Here is a 26,077-nt window from a genome sequence, read left to right on the forward strand (position 1 = left end):
ACTCATTCACCAAACACACGGGGAGCACATATGTCATGTCCAGGGTGCCCAATGATTTAGAAGCAAGAACCCATGCACTACCAGTTTTCCCCACACTTAGGAAGTATACTGCAGTAGTTCACACACTAAAACAAAAGAGTAATGGAATAGCAACTAATACTGTAGAACCAGCAAAGTGTTAATAGTGTTGACCATGTTAGCTGACAAAGTTTGGCAGCAGAAAGAAATGCACCCTGCTGAGATGTTGATGATGAAGTCAAGCAAAATGCAGATTACTTTGTTTGATCTCCATAAGCACCAATTAAGGCCTGGATAACTTCCTGATAGCACCACAGCTTCATTAGCTAAAGCTAGGAAAAGAAGATTTAACTGTCCCCTTGTTGCAGATGTTAACATCAAAAGAAATTACAAATAAAACCATTTTTGAGTTCTTTACCTGTTTGTTTCCTTTCATAAAGAGCATCACAGAAGCTTTATTTGTCAGCACTTTGAGCCTGAAGAGAGAAAATTGATATAAAATGGCTCAGCTCAATTATTAAACACCATTTTTGCTCCATTTCATGAGTAACATGCATATTTGAGGGATAGCAGGATGATAGTTCACAGCTTTGAGTGGTATTAAACAAGCAAATGCATTGACATTTTCCTTTATTTCATTCTCTCCCTAAGCCACTGTAAAACACAATATAGCTTTTAAGGCAACGAATGTTCCTTCAAGTTGCAATTTAAGCCCATCAACTCACAGCACTAAAAAAAATAATAATAACCAATTCAGTAAGGAATTGTTCAATAGGGGACCTATATTATCGAGCCCATCCAGAATTTCTAGAACTAGATCCGTGAGTTCGATTTTCAATCATGACACTACGCTCCTAAGGACAGACCTGGAAGGTTAAAGCATTAAATCTTAGAACATCAACTAACACTAGCTGCTAAAATCAAATGCTCTCATTTTAACCTTTTATTCAATATTTCATACCATTTTCAAACATCACAACCTAACTCCTGTCAGAAATTTTAACCATCTATATTTACCCTTTAATTTAGTCACAAATCTCAGGAAACATCAGTGAGGGTACAATGGGTCACACTATCATGTTTTCATTTCACCAGTGCCATGACAATTCATGTCTCAATCTCCTTATAGAGTGGCCACAAATGAAATGCAGGAATCATATATGCAAGGCTACATCACTTACACTCCCAACAGAGGATGATTAGCCTGTTCTCAGGAAAATGGCAGGAGTCACAGAAACCTGATGCTGGCCCTGACCGCTTACCCAGTGACCCAATCACCCAGATCCAGAAAACCACAGGCCACAGACCTGTCAAAATATGCATCACGCATCCACAAACTGCTCATAGAAGCCCTTTACATGAGTACTCAAAATGTACTGTGCTTTCCTCTATATAATTCTAGCCAGTTCTACGCTATAAAAAGCGTAGCCGCTTTGGAGGCTGCACAGCCTCTGAGAGCCAAGGGCATCACCAGGCTACAGGAAAGAACAAGGGAGCAAAGAGTCAACAAAAGGAACACCACTTTCTCATTCAAAAGGCAGGATGGGTACAAATCATGTGAGAAAATGTGTCACTAAATGTCAATTTGACATACTAGGATTACTTTATTAAATACGGATAGACAAATGAGGTATTCATTATTAAACACTTTCAGAAATCCTCAAAATGTTAAATAGCAAGAAAATTACAGAGGCTTATTTTACAAATCTAAGCCTTAACTAAGAATGACTGATGTTCTGATGTATTTTAAAATAAATTTCCTTTTTAAATCTATAAATTTGTGGGTATTACAATAAATGTCCCTAAAGTCTTCCTACACACCAGTCCAAAATTTTTATAAGATAACCTTACCTACAGATGAGATTACTCCATAAAAGAAATAGAGATTTCACAGCTCCAAAATCTGAATTGAATTCTAAGTTATCCTTGTTTAGCAAGACAAGGACAAGTACTCAGAGCAGTTGGAAAGTATAACACATACATAGTATCAGCTTTTCACACTCAAGGTTCTAATGTAGGATGGAGGCCATACACAAGAAAATACACATGTGCTGTGCGCTTATGCCAATGAGCAAGAACTAAAACAACGGGATTTTGGCTCGCAAACGCAGAGGGGAAAGCAAAACTTGGTCAATCCACTAAAACAGTATTTCCATATAAGCAAGAATATCCTCTACACAATTACTAAATTGGTGCTAAAATTTCTCCAGCCCAAATTAGAGATTCCCAAGTTTGCATGATCTGCAAACAACAAAATTATGACTCCCAGTAGGCAAACATTAATTCTTTGATTTCCATATAGAAAGAACAATCCAAAATCTTGAGGATTCAAAATTTTTTTTTTAAATAATAAATGGGTCAGAAATGGTGGCAAATATCTATAATCCCAGCCCTCGGAGATACTGAAACAGGAGTATCAAACATTCAAGCCCACCCTGGGCAACTTAGTAACTCAGGAAAACCCTGTCTCAAAAAATAAATTTTAAAAAGGGCAGGGAACTGGGCATGTGGCACATGCCTATGACCCCAGCACTCAGAAGGCCGAGCCAGGAGGATCTCAGTGAGTTCAAGGCCAGCTAAACTACATAGCAAGACCCAGTCTCAAAATAAAAAAGGGCTGTGGATGTAACTCAGTATGAAGGTTCCAGGTTCAATCCCAAGTACTGCAAAAGAAATAGTAAAATAAAAATATTACATGGTAGTCTGTTTGAAACTTTTAGAACACTTACCTTTCTTCTAATTTGGGAACTTTGGGGCAAATTGTATCTAATTCTTGAGATGCTTCTAGCTCCTGAAATAAGCACATACATCAATTTAAGAAACATTTATTAACATAGATCTCTTCCATCATATTATAATGTAGAATTACTGATCAAATCATCAGAACTGCTGTTTTTCCAGGTTTATATTAGTAAATGTGTAAGTTCATAAGAAATATGTGTTTTAGACTTATTATATTTTAAAAGGTTTGCTCTAAATAGAATTTCTTTACAAGGCACAGACTTCTAACCTTAATTATATCAAGTCCTCCTATTAGCTCCCCAGAAACATAAAGCTGAGGATAGGTGGGCCAATTGGAATAGGTTTTTAGCCCCTGCCGAACTTCTTCATCTGAGAAGATATCAAAACTGCTAAACTGAATATTATGATTGTGAAGAATTTCCACCATCTGCTTGCTGAAACCTGCACAGAGAAAAAAGAAAATAAAGAATTTAACATCTCTTTCATACACACAATTATAAATTAATTCACAGAACAAAGTATCTAGTGGACACAGATGCCTGCCTCTATTTTGCCAGTAATTTAATTAGCATAGCTGAATAGTATATGAAAACAAAATAAATTCCAAAAACTCCATATGACCTTGAACCATTAAGTATTCAGATACTTAAAAACTGAGGTGTTTGTGTATTTATTAAATTGCTCTTCAATGTTAGAAACTTGCAGGGGGCAGGGGGGTAGTGACCAAACACCAGAGCCCTGAAGACCTGGCACCATGAGAACACAAGATGAGACCCTGGACAGCTACCTCCCTGTGTTTTCTCCCAATCAGGAGACTGACCTAGACACCATGCACAGCCTCTCCTAGCTCTTCTATGCTTTGAATCTAGGAGAGTCAACTCTGAATAGAGGGAAAACTATGACAATTATTTTTAACCATTACTCGACAACACTGAAAACTCAATTGTGTATTTCTACTGCCATTTTACTCCTTCTGGGTACTCACTTCAGCAGTTCTGAGTCCTTATCATCTGTAAGTAGGATAAATGAGAAATCAAGAAGGGATGTGCTCTGTTTCTCAGTCTAAAATGGTATAGCACATTCAATTTTAAAGCTATCTTCTCTGTTGTTATATATGAACTGTCATTAGATTGACAGTATTCTTTGTCATCTCATCACTTGACAGTTTCTTTTCTAAAAGTATTTACATTCCCTAAAGTATATAATGTGATTTTTTTTTACTATACTACAGTGACAACTTTATGTTCCATGGTTTTATTATACCTTTGTGACACTTTTTTGTTCAATTTTTTTTTGACATCATCTTATTATGACATTAGTACTGAAGAATAAGAGTGTATCAGTCTCTTATAAGTCCATTTAGTCTGAAAAAAGGATATCTTTCTTTCTAAATGATAATTCTTACCAATTTTTTCCAACAGTTTGAACCATTCTACTCTCATACTTCACCATTCTTTTCGGTCATAATTCACTAGAAAATAACCTATTCTTCATATTTGAAATTCTTTTAAGACTTAACAGAATCAGTAATTATTTTTAAATAAAATCAAATCATAAAATTCAGCATAAGACTAACTGCAAGAATAAGCTTTACCTGATGTCACCCAAAAGCACATTTACTATAAAACATGGATTTACAACTGAACTCCAAATATTTCCTAGATCTGCAATTTGTTGAGCAGAAGCACTAGCATTTATTTGTATAGCATATAAGTTCCTTTTCCTACAACTGAAGTGTTAAGTTCATGTACAGCCTGAAGTAAAACACTGATTCTAAAATTTTTTCATTCATCTGGGAGTTCATTAGTAAACAGCTAACGGCTGATTGCTGATGGTTATTCTGCTGCCAATATATTAACTCATTTCTACTGTAACTTGCTGAGAAAAAGCTTTATTTTAGCTTTAGGCAATTACATGCAGACTAGAAAGATTGATTGGTAGTGTTTCATTTTTAAGGGTTAAAGTGGCAGACTGAAAATGTTGTGCTTAAGGATAAAGTAGTAGAAAAGCTTTATTCTAATAACAAAATACACTTTTGAAGAAAAATGCATGCATGTTATAAAACTATTTAAAAGTAGAAAAATTGTGTTTAACTGCCATGAAAGTACCATTTCTATCATAATCATTTCTACTTATGACATGAGTAATAAGCCTAGCTGCCACATTTAATAACTACCAATAAACCCCTAAAGCATACTACACTTGATATGTTTTTAATTCTGAACCCAGGAAGATGACTCTCACAGCAGCAGAAATGTCTACGGTCAAATATCTCCTGGTTTGTCACAAGCTCTACCTGCAACTGGTACAAGAATTCCAATAACTGGCTGGGGATTTAGCTCAGTGGCACCATACCTGCCTGGCAAGCACAAAGTCCTGAGTTCGAACCCCGATACGGGGAGGAAAAAAAAAAAGAATTCCAATAACTTCATTAACCTGCTGGTGGACTTAATCAACATTTGGTTTAGAAATCCAGACCTCTCAGTGCTCTAGAAACTTCCTCAAACATAAGCATGCTCTCTTTTCCTACCCTCACAAGCAACACAGAACAGGGACAATCCAACTCATTGACTACTAAGATCTTCTCAACATGTCAGGCTCATGATACACCATAGGATTCTGTAGTTAGTTTGAAAGTAAAGGATAAGAAAGTGGAGCTATGGTCTGTGAAGGCTGTAAGGCAGAACCTGGACACAGCTTTCCTGGGTATGAAATTTAAATGTGACTCATACATGTTTCTCTGATTAAAAAAACACAAGATGGGCTGGCAATTCAAACATCAAGTATAGCCACACTCCATAGTGTGGGAACAAAGTGGGATTATTGGTGGCAGTGCTTTCAAAGGGAATTCTGGGCAAAATGAGCAGAGGAGCCACTTGAGTTCACAAGATAAGATGACCTTTGTTTTTATAAAAGGGGACTCGCTATACCTCTTCTCTGAAGTGCCAATAGAGCAGGCTTAGAAAGGAATGGCAAAGGGTGAAAATCACTTATGTTCCCAGAAGAAAGCAGCTTAAAGATCAAGACAGTCTGTACAATAGTGCACACAGAAAGAAAGGGAAAACAGAATCAGAGCAGAACCAGGGAAGTGGCAGGGCACAGGTCTCAATGAAAATACTTTCCAATTGATCCTACCTAAGTAGATATTTTATTAAAGATATCAATACCCTAAAATGATCTCTCTGCTCTTTATTCTATATTCTAGGTAGGAAGTCATGTTTAACAGAAAACAAAATACCAAGTAACATAACAAAAGCTTATTAGGAATAGTTATAAAAGTTACAAAGAATAAAATGAGTAAACTGTACTATTAGATCATATCTATTTAAAAATCTTTCTTATTCCCTAAATATTTCTTTTATTATCTAAATGTCTAACACCATGTTCTTCAGATTGCTCTGAAACGTCTTAAAGCTTTTTTAGTCTTCATTATTTGTATAGTCTTCTAAATGTCACTCAGTTAATATAAAAATGGCTAGAAATACAGCATAAATTCAGTTTAATAAAGAAGTAACAAAAATGACTATTTCTAAGTTTACCTTTAATTTCCTTAAATAATCATACATTTGCACTAAAAAGGTCCTCCAAATCTACCTCCACCCAAGACACCGAGAAGGAACTAAAGCCACAAGGAGGCACCTGAATTGTACCCACAGTCACTGAGCAGAGACTGGCCGCACACTCAGGCTGAAGCTCACTCACATGACATCTCATCTACCATGCTTTTCAGCACACCTTCCTCCTTTGCCGTCTAAGTATCCCTTCCTCAAGACTCAATTTTGTTACTTGCCAATTTGACTGGGTTATCATTTAGAAAAAGACAACATGGTTCTTAGATCCCAAAAAGGAGAATGTTGTATTCCATTTACTAAGGGTTAGCTATGTATAACCTTCCATACAGGTTCATTCACATTTTACAGCCAGTTCTACTGTAATACTGCAGACTGTAATGACAGTATTAGGCCACTCCATAAAGCACCAAAAACAATTTTCATGCCTAATAGAGGATGAATTTGAAACGCTTGTAACCCTCATTAATTTCAAAATCACACACACACACACACACACACACACACACAGCTATCTGGACTGCGTGTTGCTACATTAGGTCAGCCTTGCAAATCGTAAGTAGTAGGCATTATCTGACACGGAAGATACTGGCCAGGAAATTTTTCAGGCAGAATTAAGAAATAAAGGAGTCATTTCTTCATCTTTTAAGATAGATTTTTATCATGAAACTTTATTACTACAGGTAGACTTTTTCATAATTTAATATGTAATTTCATAACCACACAGGGAAATATTTAGAATTAAATTTATATTGGAAGCTTGGCTATTTTTATAAAGCCACACTGGACATGTAGTAATCATATCAATAGCATACTCAATTTTATTGCCACCTATCTTAATAAACTCCCTCCTGTGTAGTTGAAACAAATACTCTTAGTCTCAATAGTATCATCAAAAAGCATAAACGCTCAATTATGCAGCATGATAATGTTGCACTAGGAACAGTAAAAAGAAAACAACATAAACCCAATACCAGAGGGGTCAAATAACTCTAAAACTTACTTAAAGACAAAATTACAAACATCCATGTATACAGAAAATAAGGATAACTATAACCCAAGAATCTGGAACCTCTAAATTACTAGAAGCTATAAATTGGAAATGACAGCAATGAGTGTATAATGCAATCATTAGACAATGGTAACAGGGAAAGCAAAAGTACAGAGGGTAGGCACAAGAATACTAGGAAAATTCTACAAATTTTTAATTTACTGAATCTGAACAAGGTGAAGAAAAGGAGGCTACCAAAAAAGAAAAATTTTAAGAGCAAAACTGCATGGGCAAAAAGCCCATTGACAGAGACAGCAATATGATAGCTGGAACCCAACCCCAACTCTGCTACCAGATGACTTTGGATAAGTAGCCTTCCTATCTTTGAGTCTGAAAAGTTGTATATAAAACAAAGATCCTCAATTAGAAGCACAAGACAGGGTGGAAGGGGTAAGCCCATCTCAAGTGCACCCTGTACTGGCAGAGTACCCAATTCAGTTGACATTATCTCAAGAGTAGCTTCTTACCACAGCGTGGTTCTTGAGGAGTTCCTTTCATGAACAACATGCAGGGGGCAGCATGTATTAACTTCTTCAGGCGAAGGTTAAGATCTTCTTTAAGATGCTCATTAGCACTGGGTGGGAAGGAGCCACTAGAAGCATGTCGCTGAACTTTTTTGGTCAACTCTGGGGCATGTGCACCATCTAATCGGTCGATTTTCTGAGAATTCTGAAGTTCAAAATGTTATTTAGAATACATGTGGCATTCCTTCATAATCTCTGTATTATGGACTCTAAAACTGTAAAAAGTACATAGGTCTAGTCAATTTTTAAAGGAGTCAATACTGTTACTGGAGAAGTAGAAAAAACTAATGCAATTATCTGCATTGCATCTCATTTTAGAAATACATGATTTCCTTTTTTCTTCTCTTGAGAACATATTAGAAAGACACTGCAATAATCTCACAGTCAACCTAGATGAGAGTCTAACCTAAAACAAAAAGGATTTCCCCCACACTAGCAGGGATGAATCTGTTATGGAATGTAAATGAGGAATCTGGAGAACTATGGTAACACCTATGGATGCCTTGAAGCATAGATTTGCACTGGCTTGCTAAATGAGTCATTAATCAAACCAGAACCAGCCAGATGTTTCATAATGTCCAGGCACATGCCTTAAACAAAAAACTTCTGATCTAACTTAGGGAACACGGGGATCTACAGTCATGGGTCTTGATTTTTGTCAAGAAGTTCCAAATCTAGCTGCTGGTCCTTCAATATCCACAGGAAACAATGGACATGGTCCTCCTCATCAGCATTAGTGCAAAACACAAGACTGTCAGAAAAAAAGGCCAGACATGGTAACACATGCCTATAATCAATCCTAGCACTCTAAGAGGCTGAAGCAGTACTGCCAAATTCAAGCCCAACTTACACAATTTAGTGAGACCTGGTCTCAAATTTTTTTAAAAAAGAGCTAGGGATATAGCTCAATGCAAAAGCCCTAGGTTCAATCTCCAGAACCACAAAAACAGGAGGTGGGGGGAGGGAAGAACAAAACGTACAAGGCCAAAACAACCAAGTGACTCATGTTCAGGAATTAGGAAAAGACGACAAAGGAAATAAAACAGGCTCTCTAGAGGTGGCTGGACTCTTGTACCGCCTCTATTCTTACCTTGAAAAACAGAAAGGTGGGAACAGAACTAATTTCATATTTTTCAGATATTTCAGGAACCGCTTCAGCTTCCAACTTTAAAATAGAAGAATTGAAGCTTGATTATTATAAAGTTCATTTTAACTATTTCAATATGTTAATCAGTTTTACATGCATTATCCTTTCAAGTAGCTAGTATCTTTAAAGAGCACAGCACAAAAGTTTATGACACATTTACATTTAAATGAGACTCACTGGGCTGGCATGTCATCCATGGAGTCTGCAGTGTCAAAACAGGTTCAGAGGTTTTTATTTTGTTGCACATTTCAAAAGATGCCTGGAGGCTGTGAATAAAATTTTTGGTGCACTAGTGACCTAGTAAATTTTCAATCATATGCAGCTACTACTATATTGAAATCCATAAATCACTGACCCCAGTTATGTCATGATTACAGTGCTTATTTTCTGCCCACAGCAATTCTTGCTGTTTGCTCTATTGACTAATTTCAAGAGGCAGTACATCATGACTGACAGTTGCAGCCTTCTGCAAATTATGAAGCAAAAAGGAGTATTTCTTCAATAAACTATTGATGTCTGAAAAATTTTACTTTTAACTCCTGCAAGACTGCCAGACACTAAACAGCTATCTTGCCAGGATTTCTGCTTTCAGGCCCATTCGTACATGTAAATTCATTTTAAGAGGACTGTGTTCTGTCTGATACTTTCCTTGAGATCCTCAATGGGTTATGAGGTGCTATCTGACACATGGATTTAAAACATATTTAGAAACACAATTTCTACATAATTAGGACATAATTACTATAAGGTATTTATGTAGCTTATAAACAATATGCTTTGAGAAAACCAAGATTTATTATATTTTTCTCTCATAGGACCATCAATTTAATAAAAACTTTTTGAAACCAATAAAAATCTGTATTCACATTATACCTATAGGAAATAAAACTTATTGATAAATTATATTGTTAAAAGTGCTTAAAATATATATGCTGAATTTTCCAAGAGTGAAAGATTTCCACTGGGCTTGAAATATCATTTTTACCAGAGCCTTACCCAGTCAGGTTATATCTATCAGAATTAAGCTTGACAATACAATGGGAGGCAGTCATTTGTCTTTGGTTTGTATCTTCCACCTTACATATTTTTAGGCACTGTTTTACCACCTTGCTTTTTTTTTCTTTAGAGAACTATTTTTGCAATAATGCTTTTAATTATTTCCATCTTTTAAAATGTATCTGAAATTCTATAAAGTATAAATTAACATCAACTGTCCAATAATCTGAAAAAGGGGCAAATAAAAAAAGCATTTTGACACAACTATTTAGAAGCAACTTCTAAAGTTTTAGAAATGTTTGTGCTATTTTCTTTCACATACACAATTCCATACTCGAGACCAAAGGTAACCATTAAAGCTTATGAAAAGAACAAGCCCACAATGTCACCCTCCAGCTCATTATTTTCTTTCTTTTCAACTAACATCTACATGCTGGGTTTTGTTCTAGGCTCAGTAAAAATCCCTTCCTTTAGCACTGCTGGATTCTAACAGAAAAGTAATACAAATCCAAAATCAGGCAATAAAGTAGAAACAAGGCAACAATGGTCTTAAATCAGCACAGAACAGCTAGCATCCTCACGCATACAAAGAAATTCCTATATGCTTTTTAAATCTCATCTCTTCTCATATTCCTCGTGGTTTCCAAAAGCGTCCCTTATACACAACTCTTCTTGGAAACAAATAACTTGCAATTTCTGATGAAGTCAAAAATCACAAGTGCCTCCCCTCAAATCAGCTCCCAGAAGAGATCTTTCTAAAACAAAGGCAACGGTAACAAATTCTCTACAACAAGGGATAGGATTAACATTAAAGGCCTAAAGATCTCCAGAATCCAGAACATCAAATGTGTGTGAAGTCTTAGGCCTATGCAGGGCTGGGGATGTAGCTCAGTGGTAGCGTATTCACCTAGCATGCATGAGGCCCTGGGTTCAATTCCCAGCACCACCACTCAAAACAAAACAAAAAACCCAACACCTTTGCAGCACTAAAATTCTTTGGAAACAGTGAACTAAAAACAGCATTAACAGTTTTAGCAATAAAAATAAATTATTTTTAAATGGTCAGCATTCACAAAGATGATCAACAACAGCTACAAAAAACTACTCTAAACCATGGTAGGTCCTTTTGTAAAACTGTCTTGCCTACTCAGAACTTTGAAAGATACATAGCACAGCATTATTTCAATTTTGTAAGTGGGAAAGTAAAAAGTAGGTGAAATTTAGGCTTCAACTTGACTGGTTAAGTGTTACCTAGATAGGTGGTAAAGCGTTATTTCTGGGCATGTCTGCAAGAGTATTTCCAGAAGAAATTAGCATTTGAATCAGTGGGCTAAGTAAGGAAAATCCACTCTCACCAATGTGGGTAAGCACTCTCCAATAGCGTAAGGCCCCCAATAGAACAAAAAAGCAAAGGAACGGCAAATCACATTCTTTCCTCTGAAGCTGTGACACCCATCTTCTCCTGCCCTTGGAGGTCAGAATTCCAGATTCTCCATCCCTGAGACTCTAGTACCTGCACCAGTGTCCCCTCTGGTTGTCAGGGTTTGGCCTCAGACCATGAGTTACACCATCAGCTCCTTGGTCCTCAGGCTTCCAGAGTTGGACTGTAAGATTCCACCAGCTTCCCTGCTTCTCCAGCTTAGAGAGAGCAGATGGCAGGGCTTTTCAGTCTCCATAATCAGGTGAGCTGATTTCCATAGTAAATCCCCTTCACACAGCTATACCTCTTCCTATATATCTCATTGGCTGATTAACACTGCAAGTGTTAAAAGACACACAGTTAAGACGTCCCAGAGCTGAGAAAGAAACTAAGCTTGTTTGACTACAAAACTGTCCTTTTTCTACTACTATAATCAAAACGAAAGAGTACATTTTAAGGACTGGATTTATACATGTCCTCAGAACCAACCAAACATGAACATTTTCAGAATGGAATACACACAGAATGCTTCTGGTAGAAACTCAAGAATCTTAAATTCTAGAGCGGGGGATTTAGCTCAATGGTGCTGTGCCTGCCTGACAAGCACAAGGTCCGGAGTTGGATCCCCGGTACGAAAAAAAATAAAGAATCTTAAATTCTAGATGGTTACTACACAGCATGCACGTGTCTGTGAAAAGGAATGAGAGACAGGAGGAGGACTATGGTAAATCCAGAGGTGGGGATTCTCTCTACTTCAATTTAGCAAGGTCATCAAAGACTGGCATGACAGTAATGGCTCCCAGCTGCAATTTACTCTAGGCCACACTGTTTCCACTGTAGCACGTACTGACTCATTTAAATTTCATAATAACAGGTACTGTCACTAGACACACTTTACACAGAGTGATTATAGAGACATTTAGAAATTAAACAGCAGGTGTGTCCAAATTTATGGTCTCAAAATATAAAGAAAGAGCAAAATAAAAGATAAATAATATGAAGTAGGGAAAGCTTTCTCAAATGGGGATCAGCAGATGGAGGGGGGAAGAACAGGGGAAGGGAATGTAAGAAGAATTAAGATGTGTTATGTACATATACTAACTCCCCACAAGGAATGTAAACATTAAGTACTGCAAACATGTACAAATAAAAATAAAACCAAATGCCTATCTTATACTGAGCGTACAACAAATAAACATTAGTTGAATTACTAAATAAAAAAATTAAACAGCATGAACTGTATCTTTTAACATGGTTGCCTATTTCAAAATAATAAACTAAGAGTCCCATTTTTAAAAATATAACTTTAAGTATATAGATCATCTTCACCCTTAAGCTTTTATTATAAATTACAATAGACATCAGACAGTACAGCAGGTACTATACAAACAAAATTAACACTGGACACACAATAGTATGAAATCTCACCAGCCAGCTGGCTTATAAGTCTGAGAATTTTAGTACTGAAGTACATAAATGAGGACGGCATAAAAAAAAGACAGACTTAATACAGAATGGATCTGATTTGTTCCTCAGATACACCCACTGGTACTCAACTTTTTCATCAAGGACAAACCCATATACTGATGGTTTTCCTTCTTCCCATCTCCTCTACCAGACACCATATTCTGAAAGATTCTATCGAATAATTAAATGACAGATGTGTATTCCCGGTTTAAGTAAAGTACTAATAATGGATTACATTATTTGAAAAGAAAAAGCACTTGATATTTTAATTAGCTATTTAATTTTTTCTGGATCACTGTACGGTTTCTTTTTTTTTTCCTTTGGTGGCACTGGGGATTGAACCCAGGCCTCTGCACTGAGCTATACTCCCAGTCCTTGTATTGTATTGTACTGCATTGTATTATATCGTATTTTTTTAAAAGGGTCTCAATAATTCACTAAATTACCCAGCCTGGGCTAGAACTTGCAATCTTCCTGCCTCAGCCTCCCAAGTGCTAGGATCACAGGTATGCACCACCATGCCAGGCTTCTATACAACTTTTAGCAACAAAATCAATTCATCTATGTCTTCTAATCCCTTGGAAGCAGGCAAGCCTCTGCAGGGGCCTAAGTACAGTGGTACCTTGATTCCAAACTTCTTTCCACAATTCTGGTCACACACTATATTGGACAAGAACAGAATCAAATTTCCCCATAAGATCAACATTGAACCTAACCATTGAATTTGACCATTGTAAAAAGTCTTGCCATGGGCTGGGGATTTAGCTCAGAGGTTCCGCCGCTTGCCTTGCAAGCACAAGATCCCGAGTTCAATCCCAGTACCAAAAAAAAAATGTCTTGCCTTTATGCAATTCCAAGGAGCACAAATTAACTGACCAAAAATGTGTGATTAACTTTTCTAAGCTGGTATTTTATCATATCCTACAATATAAGATTGTTGGTAGTCACAACACCTTACAATTTGTTTAAAATACTTTAAGATCACTTATTTGAATGACTTTGTGAACCCCAAGTCACAAAATTTAAACCCTTTACTTCACAAGTCAATCACGACAAACTATTGCATCATTCAAAAAGAATCAAATTAAAAGATATAACTAGGGGAGATGGGCATGGTAGCACATGTCTGTAGTCTCAGCTATTTGAGAGGATAAAGGCTCACTTAAGTCCAAGGATTAGACTTGGACTTGCTGTGCTGCAACACACCAAGACTTTGTCTTAAAAAAAAAAAAAAAAAAAAAATCACAGGTAGGGATAGTAGGACATTAGTCTTATACTGTATGTATCTACATGCCCTCATACAAAAGCAAACTGTTTTCAAATGAACTGCATGGTTCTCTTACTGGAAAAGGCCAATGATTTCTCAAATATTTTACTCATTTCCTCTCCAGTTTGCAAAATCACTTTTGATTGTCTGTCTTACAAGTTTCATGCAAATTTTTTCCTTTGATGATGTCTAATGAAATATAGAATGAATTTCTGGGAAGTGATGACTCCTGGAAGAATAACCAATCTAGCAAGGCTGCCATCCCCATGAACAGCAGGTGCAGTCAGGCTCAAGTATCCCCGACAATACTGAGGGTTTCCAATCCTTGGCTCACTAAGACACTTAAGCACTTGAACAACTTAAAATCTCACTGCCAAGTCTGGTACCAATGTGAGCAGTAATTCTATAGTCACTTTAAATAAATCATTCAGATGCAGCTGAGAACAATGTGTTACCTAAACCAGTAACATTATACATATAAAGCAGACTTCACACAATTACCATCCCCTTGATTAATCTTATGATTGAAATGTTTAATCATTCATTTCACTTGTAATCATTATCTTTTATCACTGACCAAACATGCAGCTTTAATGTCCCCTTCTATTATTTATATTGGACATTTTAGGGTTACAATCTAAGGTTACATTACATTTCATTAGAATCTTAAATAAGTCCTTAAATTTTAAAAAGCTAACTATTAATATTTGCTCTGTCTGCATAAAAGTAAAACACCGAAAAGATTCATACATAATTAATGTAGGTAATTATGTATGGGAAAAGACAACAGGGTTGGCAGGGAAGGAGTGAAGTGAGCCCTTTCTATATGTACCCTTCTACATTGTTTGGATTTGAGCTATCAAAGTATAATGCCTACTCGAAATAAACCTCTATACAGAAGCTGTTTTTAAAAAATTTATCAGGAAAAGACTTTATGAGCAAAACCTCAGTAGCACAGGAACTAGCACAAAGAATCAACAACTGGGATCTCATCTTATTAAAAAGCTTCTGCACTGCAAGAGAAACCACCAACAGAGCTAAGAGACAACCTACAATGTGGGAAAAAAATTTTAGCAGCTGCACCTCAGACAGAGGACTACTATCTAGATATATAAAGAACTGAAAAAAATCAGACCCTCCCAAATTCAAAGACCCAATTCAAAAATGGGCATCTAAAATGAACAGACATTTCTCAGAAAAAGAAGTGAAAGCAGAAAATAAATATATGTAAAAATGTTCACATCACTGGACATTCGAGAGATGCAGATGAAAACAATGCTGAGATTCCACCTCACCCCAGAAAGAATGGCTGCTCTCAAGAAATCAACCCATAACAAATGCTGGCTGGGGTGTGGGGAGAAAGGAACCCTTCTCCATTGTTGGTGGGAGTGAAGACTGGTGCAACCACTGTGGAAATCAGTATGGGGATACCTCAAAGAACTAGGGCTAGAGGTCTCATTTGACCCAGCTATTCCCCTGCTGGGTATCTTCCCAAAAGAATTAAAAGAATCATACCACAGCGATATATGAGCATTCATGTTTATAGCAGCACAGTTTTTAATAGCTAAAGCTTGGAAACAGCCCAAGTGCCCATCAACTGGAACTTGGATAAAGAAGATGTGGTTTTGGGCCGGGGATTTAGCTCAGTGGTTTTGCCACCTGGTGCGCAAGCGCAAGGACCCGAGTTCGATCCCCTGTAAAGAAGACGTGGTTTTTTAATAAAATGGAGTACTACTCAACCATAAAGAACAAGAAACTAGAGACATTTATTGCTAAATGGATGCATATTGAGGAGCTACTCTTAAGTGAAATAAACAAGACACATATGTGTAAATACCAAATAGTTTCTTTAGTGTGAGAAAATGAAAATGTAAATAAGGATTAAAATAATTAAAACAAATAACTGATAATTTGAAATAGGAAAAGGTCCAAAGGTGTAGGGGGAAGGGGAAAGGAAAAATTATGAGAAAAGAAAAAAAATGGAAACGAAATCTATGTAAATAGGCAAGGGTGAGGGGGTGAAGGGTGCACAGGTAATGGGGAAAAAAATAAGAACCAAGATATGACATGTACAGGTACAAGCACCCAATGATAAATGTAAACGTATTGTATACCTAAAATGTACCAATAAAAGAATTTAAGGAAAAAAAATTTATCACCTACTATACAAATGAATTAGCCTTTCAGAATTCTGTGCTTTCCAGTGAGTACATAAAAAGCAACCACACAAATAATTCATATCATTTTTAACCCTACATACAAGTATACTTATGGCATGTATGTAATCCCATGACAAGAATACTTGTCAACATGTACTCTTAACTCAGAAATTCTGGTTTTAAAAAGCAAGGCTTTGTTTTTCGTTGGTTTTAAATCACAGGATTCAGACTTCTGAATATCAGATGCATCTCCTTTCTGAATAATTCATTATTCTCAACTCATATTTTACTTTTTTTTTTTGCGGTACCAAGGATCAAACTTGGGACCTCAGGACCTTGCACTTGTGAGGCAGGCGTGGTGCCACTGAGCTAAATCCCCAGCCCTCTCAACCCATATTTTAGCCTTGATGCTTAAACCTTGGTACTTAACTGATTTGAACCTTGAATTTGGTACTTAATGTATTTCGACATGAAAATTTTGTCCCTGAACTGGCCATTTGTTTGGTACTCCATAAACAAGTCAGAATTTGTTGGTGTCAATTGCCTTGTGAATAACTATCTTTTCCAGCCAAAACAATCTGTTTGGTACTTGTCCTTTGGAAAACTTGCCACACATCTCCTGGAACCAACTAATGATGAGTACTGAGGTAACACTATACTAAGTCCTGAATGATAATACTAAATGTGCTACATCAAGGTGAGCTAACCCCACAGTCATATCCATCACTTTCCCAGTACCTGTCCACTCAAGAGACACCAGGAATATATAAGTATGCAAACCAAGTAAAAAAGGAAGGGGCTGAGGATGTAGCCCAATGATAAGGGATGTGCACAGCATGCATATGGCCCTGGGTTCAATTCAAAAGAAAAGATTTTCAGGCTTCCCTTTTCCTTTGCATCCTAAACAGGTTAGAAAGATCTTCAATTTCTCCCATAGGTTTGGATTTACCCAGTCCACAATGGCAACGCCTTCCTTTCCCTCTAGTATCTAGCAGCTTGTACAAATCCCTTTTAGAACCATTTTCTACATTATACCCAGCTTTTCAATGAAGTAAGTCTTATTAATACTTTACCTGTCCCAAATCCACAATTACCCATAGTGAATTATGTAGTCTGCTTTTGCTCTCAAACACATCTGCCCTTTGCCCATCTCAGTATTTCCCATCCACGTATATGTTAAGGAAAGTATGATTTTCATACTATCTGAAAATTACAAAATTAGTTAAGATTTTTTAAGAATAATGTAAAAATAACAGATCCCAACATCAAGTATAAATATGTGGAATTCTACTTCACTCCTTTACATTAGTTAACAAAATCTAGTCTAAATCAGAAATGCATAAAACATGTAACACTGAAAATATACCTTCACAAATGAAACTTGAGGGTGTTCTTTAGCTAACTCGGCCATTACATCGTTCATTTGCACACACTGTGGAGCCCATGGTGCCCAGAAATGGACCACAAGGAGGGACCTGTAAATCAACAAAATGCATTTTTTTAAAGGACTAACTTTGGAAATAAAGAAAACAGATTAAATTCTACTACCAACAAAACCTTTACAAGAATTGAACTATTTTGTGCTAGAAATTCTGCTGTTTTAGCAGCCTGAAACACAAAATCACTGCGCAATCTTGGGACTCTTCAGAATGAATTTAAGTTAATCGTATTTCTTGAGTTGATTTAGCTCATGAATAATGATTCTGAATATCCATCCAAAGTAATATACATGTACACCAACTATATTTTCAGACCTTTGAGGAAAGTGAAAACTAAATTACTGTATCAGAGGCACAATGTTGCTAGACACACTGCTACTATTAATGTAAGCATTTACTTTTTAAACATGGTATGTGATGAAGGGGCATAATTGTGACCAAAGGAATACCAATAAAACACTGAAAATGAAGAGGGGAAAAAGGATGAAAGTGAAGGCACCAGCAGAAAACAAAGAAAAAAAGGAACTGCTTTTCACAAAGACATTTGTTTTTTAACTTTTCATATTATACCACAAATGATTTTTAAAACATTTATAGTATGAACAAACAGAATAATAGACTAATAAACTGTTGACTAAATTCTAGACATCTCAGAAAATCAATCCAGTTTTACAAGATTCTAAGTTCAATATAATCCCTTCCAAAAAAAATCAGAAAAAAAAAATGTTCCATCGAGGGAAGAACATGGACAACTAACTGAAGGCAAGGAAAGCAGTAACAAACTTTAAAAGCCAATAAAATAAAGCAGGTGAGAAGAGTGAGCCCACAATAAAATGTCAGGAATGTGAGAGCAGAGCAACCTGAGAAGAGATTCAGAGACAGAAGGGTCAGGAATTGGTGACAGAGGAGGCATAGTCTAAAGCTGAGTCCATGTTCTGGCTCAGAGATCAGTAGTTAGTGGTGGCACTACTCTGGAATCCTAGCACAAAAGCTGTCAACCTGGGAGGACAAGAAATCTAGTGGGCTATTAGTATGAATCTGATGGCTACAGCTTAGGGAAGGTGTCTATGCTTGGTCTACAGATCTAAGTATCAAGAAATACAGGGCCTTACATGTTGCAGAGAGGACAGAAGAGATCTGGGGTCAGTACCTTAGAGCAGTGATAGAGAACCTGTGAGAGACAGAGAGCCCAAACTGCAACCCAAAAGCCACTTATTTATCGAAAAGTGCTACTATTGCAATTAAACCTGAGTACTGAGGTTTTAGCTTAGAAAAAACAACTCATACATTAACATCTTTTGTCTTAAAAGAAAATACAATAATAACATGGGTGCCAAAGGTTCACCACCATTGTTTTAGGGGCTCATCAACATGAAGTAGGTCAGAGGGAGGAGGAAGACAGAAGAGAGTCTAACAAGAATAGGAAGGTTAAGGCATCAAAAGCATCAAACAGAGCCAGGCTTGGTAGTACATGCTTATAATCCCAACACTCTGGGAGCCTGAGTCAAGCCCAGCCAGGGCAACTTAGTGACTTAGCAAGACTGCATCTCAAAATAAAAAATTTAAAAAGGCTGGGGCTCCATGTATGTAGCTCAATCCCCAGTTCCATACACAAAGAAGCCAAGATTCTCACAGAAGTCAAGAGAATAGTGTCAAGAAGGAAGGAGTGATGATCATTAAATGCAACAAGAAAGGGCAACACTAAGGAAAATGATGTCAAGGCTAGTGGAAGCATGTGTCAGACTGCAGCATATAGGAGTGAACTAAAGATGAGGAAGTACAGACTGCTAGAAATCTACTTGAAGAAACCTGTACTAGAAATCTACCTGAAGAAAAGAATGACAGATCAAGAGATGGGCTTTTTTTTAAATCCAAGGAACTCTCCATATACCTATTTGGTACAGGGACAGTGCAAATGGAGAGGAAGAGGCTGAAGACCCAAGAGAAAGCTAAGGATGCAAAGCTTCCAAGGTGGCAGGAGAGAGGAATCTAGAGCAGAGAGGGGCAGTGTCCTCTCTGTCAGGAGCCAAGGAAGACTAGGTAAGGCTACCTTAGTATGAGTAGCATAATGACCAAGTATGGGAGAGGAGGGCCCTCAGGCAGATGCTACCTAGAATCATCTTCTTTCAGGTATAAAGGTCCACAGTAGCCTAACTCATAACAAAAAGCCCACCCATGGGAAAAAGTTTCACACTCATATAATGAAGCACACCTTAGTAATAAAAAGGAATTCACAACAGATACACACAACACAGACAAATCTTGAAAACCTACTGAGCCTAACATGCCATACATAAAAGAACTAGACAAACATAAAAAATAAATCCTCTTCTGCAACCCAGAACATTGTTCGGTATGCGTTTTGAAACACAGAAGAATATAATACCTAAGGCAGTTTTAAATGATGAGGATTTTAACAACCATAAAGGTTAATTTCAAACCAAACAGTTGATAATTAAAAAGCTTCCTTTGAGGAAAATATCAGCTATACTGATTTAGTATAATTTTCATGTTGACATGATACATTAAGATGACCTTCCTTTTTAAAAAAGGCTTCTATCTTGAGAACATGTCTAGAGTTAGAATATCCCACAAAGCTGTACTATCCTTGAGTGTGACCATCTAAAAACATGATGTAACTCATTCATGTTTAGAGGGGGGTGTCAGAAATTGGGAAACAGACAGATCCACCTAAAAATGACCCTAAAGTAAAATACTTTAAGAAAGTAGATGCCAAGTATAATTAATGGGGAATTTTGAAGTTGTTGTCAGAATGTCCATAATTCAGAGATAAAAGAAGCTAAATGTGGAAAGGTTACCTTGAGATATATCATGACCCAAGCTTTAAAAGAAGGAATCACAAAATGGAAATTCCTTAAATAAAAATGAACCAATAAGGGAGGACAAGAAATGTATGATTCTATCCATATAAAGTTCAAAAACATGGAAAACTAATCTATAGTAACAGAAAGCAGATCAGTGGCTACAGAAAGAGGTAAAGGAATCTCCCCGGGCTCTATTTTCTTATTTTAAATGATGGTTACTTATGTGTATACATTTATGTGTATACAATTCATCTGACAATCAAGATTTGTGCACTTTATTGCTAGATATAATAACCTCTAATTGTCAAAGCTGAAATACCACTTTTCACCAAATTGACAAAGGATTTTTAAAATCATAATATTCAAAAATAAAAAGGATGAGAGAAGCACTTTCATGTACTATAGACAAAAACTGAAACCTTTCAGAAATTTAACACATATATACAGTTATCTATCATACAAAGTAATGAAAAAATTTACTTTAGACAGAAAATAACCGGAAAAATCTAGTGTTCAATAATATAGTTTTGTTGGCCAGGCATGGTGGTGCACACCTGTAATCGAGTACTTGAGAGCCTGAGGCAAGAGGACTGCCATGAGTTCGAGGCCAGCCTGAGCTACATAGTGAGTTCAAGGCCAGCCCAAACTACATAGAGAGACCCTGTCTCAAAAAAAACCCCAAAAAAACAAAAAAGAAAGAAAGACTGACAGTTTTGTTAATGGTTTTGACAATATAAAGCCATTAAAATCAAATTAGCAAAGAATTTTTAATGGCATGGGGAAATGTTCACAGTATGGTTATATTTTCTAAAATTAAAATAAGAGTGCATTCCTGTAATCCCAGCTACTTGGAAGGCTAAGGCAGGAGGACCCCAAGTTCAAGGCCAGCCTGGGCAATTTAACAAGACCCCATTTCAAAAAAAATAAGGGTTGGGAATGTTACTCCATGGCACAGTACCCCTGCGTTAATCCCCAGTACTACAAAAATAGATAAATAAAACAAAACAGGTAACCAGGCTTTGAAATAATATGAGAGCCCAAAAAGACAAAACACAAGAGGAAAGCATGCACATAGAGCTAGATTCAAGTTTCAACTCCCATGATCACTAACATGGCTCTGCAGAGTAATTTAGGTTCCCTAAACTTCACATCTGTGAACAGTAATGTCTAATACCCTGGTATGTTGGAAAGACCAAACAAAAACATAAAAGTGCTTTGACAGCTTCAAAGTATAACTGTAACATTAATAGTTATTTTAAATTATCACCCTATTCACATTTTAGATGCTTAACTTACATTTTTCAATTAAGCATACAATGCTCAATATTATAAGAACATGTATCTAAAAAGCATGAATGGTGCCATCCTCTTTTGGAGTACATGTAATAACATTCTTTCCATTTTCATGGACATCCCAATATGACCAGTGCATTGTTTGAGGAAAAGCATAAGACAAAGACTAGGTTGAAATCCTCACTCAGGTGATTTCAGACTACATAATGAGCTTTGGTTCCCCATTGGTAAAATTAGTGCTCAATAAATATTTATTCTATTACAGTGCTCTGCTACACCACGTATTTCATCTGCAAATAACACTACCATTTAATAAACACTATCATATACTAGACTCTTTTCAAGTACTTTACAAATAAAGCCTCAATTACTCTGCAAATAGAGATTAATATCTCCAATGTATAGACCAGCTGAGGTTTCTGTAACTTTAACGTATATCTGACTAAGTGACTTAGACAAAGAAAAAATTCCAATTCATCAAATTTTAAAATTGAGAAGCAATGATTTGGAAAGTAGATTTAAAACAATTACATTAACACTAGTACTACTTAAGATTCTTAAATGCTTCTATTTTCACAGAAAGCAGAGAGTCTCGCCTTCTCATTTCCCACGTGCTCATTTAATCTAGCCACTGTGGAAGGGTACACCGTGTGGTTATCTCAAGTGCAGACCAGCCGCAAGAATATATCCAAATGGCATTTAAATTCTTACTCATTAAGTACTGTTCCAAACATAAAGATTAAAAAGAAGTATGTGAAGCACACACAAAAAAATTCTCAGGGGCCGGGGATTTAGCTCAGTGGTTCCGGTAGCCTGCCTCGAAAGTGCAAGGTTCCGAGCTCGATCTCCGGTACCAAAAAAAGCAAAAAACAAAAAACAAAACAAAAAAAAAAATTCTCAAGATGACTAGTTCAAAAAGTTTATTAAGGGCAGCTCCACACAAGTCCTGAACATTTCATGAAACCACTTCTGTTGTCCATAATCGTGTTACCTAAAGATGTGTGGATTAGTGTTGGATGAATTAGAACCCAGCCCCCTCAGTGAGTAAACGTCATCCCGCCCTACAAAAAAAACAGAACAACTTCCTAGATAAACCTGAAATGCCAAAAGAGAGCTGGGTTCGTTTTGTAGGGCTGAAGATTGAACCCGGTGGCCTCACGCGTGCTTACTGGAAGCTCTACCTCCGAGCTGGCTGTTTTAATTAACACTTTAACTTGATCATCTTCCTGCTGCATAGCTAAGCAGAAGTCAATCAGTAAACTCCCACATCACCCCCGCCGTCCACTCTGCTCCTTACTAAAAATACCAGGGGCCAACTCGTATTGTCCGCTGCAAGCCAGGCATAGCAACACTTTACCCGCATCATCTTAATGAACCCTCAAAGAGGTAGGCAGTAATCCATTCTGAGCTTTTGTTTTGAAACTTACCCAGGGTTTACATGGTTTTAAGTGGCTGCTCTTAGGACTGGATACTTGACAATCCCACACTAGACCTCTCACCTTAACCACTAACAGCACAGCTAAGAAAACTCTGCAGTGAGGAACTCCACTTGAGGTTGCAGTATCACACATAGCACGTCCACGTGCATACCTGCACGCATCTGACCTGCATTTATACCTTAATCACTTAATGTAGTTAAGAGCTTCTATCGCCCACTGCCAAAATCGTTCTCTGTGCATTCACAGGGATCTCCTTTTGTAGTCGTCTCAAGGGCAAGAAGCACGTGCGCATCAGAGCACACGCTCACTACACGAGTTCTCCGAATAGGAAAGCCCTGTCTACAACAGATTAAGTCTGAAGAAGACGGAGGCTCTACCGGCGGACGACTCAAGAACCTAAAGCTCGTTTCCGAGAGGGAAACAGAACCCCTTTCCTGGTGGCCGTGGCTCTCCACCCAGCAAGGCCTAACAGGAAGGCGCTGAGGCCTGGCCCCTAGCAGCGAGGTTGACTGGAGAGGCTGAAGCCCGCGCGCCCCACCTCGGGCCAGGGGCTCTCCAGCCGCGCCCGGGCGGAGCTGAGTCACCGCCGGGTGGTCGCGACGCCAGAGCCAGGCCGACGGGATCGGTCCGGAGCTGCCTCTAACACTGCTCACCGCCCGGTGCCGGCCGCGTTCCGACCCTGGGTCCGGCTCCGGAGACCCGCGGGGCGGTACGGGGAGGGTCCCCCGAGGCCCAGGCCAGCCCCGGGCCAAGGAGCCGAGCCGGCCCGGCCACCGGCCGCGCCCCGCCAGCCTGACCTCGAGGCCCGGGCCGCTCCTCCATCCCCCTCGCCGGCCTCACGCCGGCCACCGCCCGCTTACTTGGCTTTGAGGCGCAGATGCTCCTCAAACTGCTGGGCCGAGCCGACCTCCACCACCGTTGCCAGCGCCTCAGCAGCCCCCGCCGCCATGCTGCAGTTGCCAGACAGGAACAGTGGAGCGCGGGTTGGTCGATGGGGCGGGCGTAGAGTGTAGGACGGCTGCGCGGTGGAATCCCCGCCCCCGCCCCCGCCCCCGCCCCCGCCCGGCCTGCACCCTGGCTGCAGACACTCAGAATCGCTGAGGCGGCGCGACTCACCCCAGTCAGAGCTGGTAACGTTCGCTGCCCATGTCTGGCTGCTGGGACTCCGAAACTTCCCTGCAGCTGCTGTACTTTATGGGCCAATCTCACAGCCTATAAAAGATACGTGTTTGTATCTGATGTGTGAGTACAGATTAGCAAACTAAAATCTAACAAAACTGAAACTGCAGCCGGGCATGGTGGCGCAAGATCGCCAGCTTGGGCAACTGCGAGATTCCGTGTCAAAATAAAAAATAAAAAAGTCTAGGGATGTAGCTCAATGGTAGAGTAACCCTGGATTCAATCACCAGTACTGGGGGGAAAAAAATGAAAAGGAAAGAAGAAAGAAAGAAAAAGAAACTGCATAAAGATGGGGAGAGGAGAGACTGGGAACAGATGGTGGCAGTCTCTGAGCCTCACCACCGGCAAGGTGTTTGCAGTTCCTTCCGGGAGCACCCAAAATCCACGCCGGCTGTGTGCCACCCATCGCCCATAAGTGTCATCCCTTGGGACAGCCCAGCGGGGGTTGTAACCTGGTTGCAGCAGGGCCTAAGCCTTTCCAGGACCTGGACATCCGTCCCATCCAGACCTCCTGGACTCCTAGCTCCTCCTACCTCAGCCCTCCCCTGGCTTCCCTTGCTCCCTTCTGGCCTTGACCTAATGGTGACTTTCCAAGTGGTGTCCTCTGCACCCCCTCTTTTCATGCTTTCCGCAAACCCTCTGGCCTGGGTAATTTCTTCTGTGCCCCCAGTTTTTTCAACCCCCTGGTAACCTCCAACCAGAAGAACCGAACCCTTCCTTGCTCCCCAGAGCCCAGTATCCAGCTGCTTTGCGAAGAGGGCTGGATATTGTAGGGTGTCCTCACACCACCTCGGGCCTTCTTACCAAAGCACCTCTCCTCTGTGACTCCTATCTTGCTGAGCTCAATCACTCCCCTCAGGACTCGAGGCTTCTCTTGGAGATCCTCCTGCTCTGGCTGGGCTCCTAGACACTTGGGCAGCCTTACCTACTGGCTGGTTATCCCAGGGAACCCTGTGCTTGCTTCTGCCTGGATATATTCGGGTCCTAAAATTATGCTTGTCTCATCTAGAGGCTGTATTCTAGGGAGGAAGTGGCTGTGTCTTCATCCCATGCCTGCACTAGAGTCAGCCACAGATCTATGCTTTGTGGCAGCTGCTCATATAGGACTGAGCTCACCAGACTTCAAAGACTTTGTACAAAAAAGATGAAACATATCACTAATAATTTTATATTGGTTTCACGTTGAAATTATAATATTTTGGATATTTGGGTTTGGAAACTATATTATTAAAATCAAATTTACCTCTTTTTACCTTTGGTTACTAGGACATAGGACATTTTAAATTGTATAATGTAATTACACCAGCAACTCTCTTTTGTGGCTCACTTTATATTTCCTATTGTCAGCACTGCTCCAGTGATTAAAAATGACCTTAGGAGACCTGTTACATGTGTGCTTCACTTGAGAATAGATGTTACAAAAATAAGTTACATTATTCAAAATGCAGCAGAAGAAACTTTTGTTTCTTGGCTGTGGTAGTAAGGAACATGCACCTAAACATGAGTCAAGATTGCATAGAAATAAACTAAATATGGTTACTT

The 26,077-nt window shown here is 38.5% G+C and overlaps 1 protein-coding gene across 2 annotated transcripts in view; it reads right to left on the reverse strand.

Annotated features, from left to right (window-relative positions):
- Nucleotides 1–24,389, reverse strand: part of Glrx3 (glutaredoxin 3) — a 31,939-nt gene extending 7,550 nt beyond the window's left edge. The window contains exons 1-7 of one of the 2 annotated variants that reach the window (XM_004838719.3): nt 24,217–24,389; nt 17,727–17,835; nt 8,995–9,069; nt 7,848–8,049; nt 3,029–3,201; nt 2,748–2,809; nt 437–494 (exon numbers count right to left, since the gene is read on the reverse strand). In XM_004838719.3, the coding sequence (XP_004838776.1) occupies nt 437–494; nt 2,748–2,809; nt 3,029–3,201; nt 7,848–8,049; nt 8,995–9,069; nt 17,727–17,835; nt 24,217–24,305 (768 nt within the window). In that variant the 5' untranslated portion in view covers nt 24,306–24,389. Of the gene's footprint in view, nt 1–436; nt 495–2,747; nt 2,810–3,028; nt 3,202–7,847; nt 8,050–8,994; nt 9,070–9,228; nt 9,318–17,726; nt 17,836–24,216 lie in introns of those variants that run through there. The other variant, XM_021253257.1, reaches the window with a different exon arrangement.
- Between the last annotated feature and the right edge of the window lie 1,688 nt (nt 24,390–26,077).

Source organism: Heterocephalus glaber, unplaced genomic scaffold (assembly GCF_053883595.1).
Source record: "Heterocephalus glaber isolate CG9 unplaced genomic scaffold, H.glaber_assembly_v1.0 deba00001497, whole genome shotgun sequence".
In the NCBI taxonomy this organism is placed as follows: Eukaryota; Metazoa; Chordata; class Mammalia; order Rodentia; family Bathyergidae; genus Heterocephalus; species Heterocephalus glaber.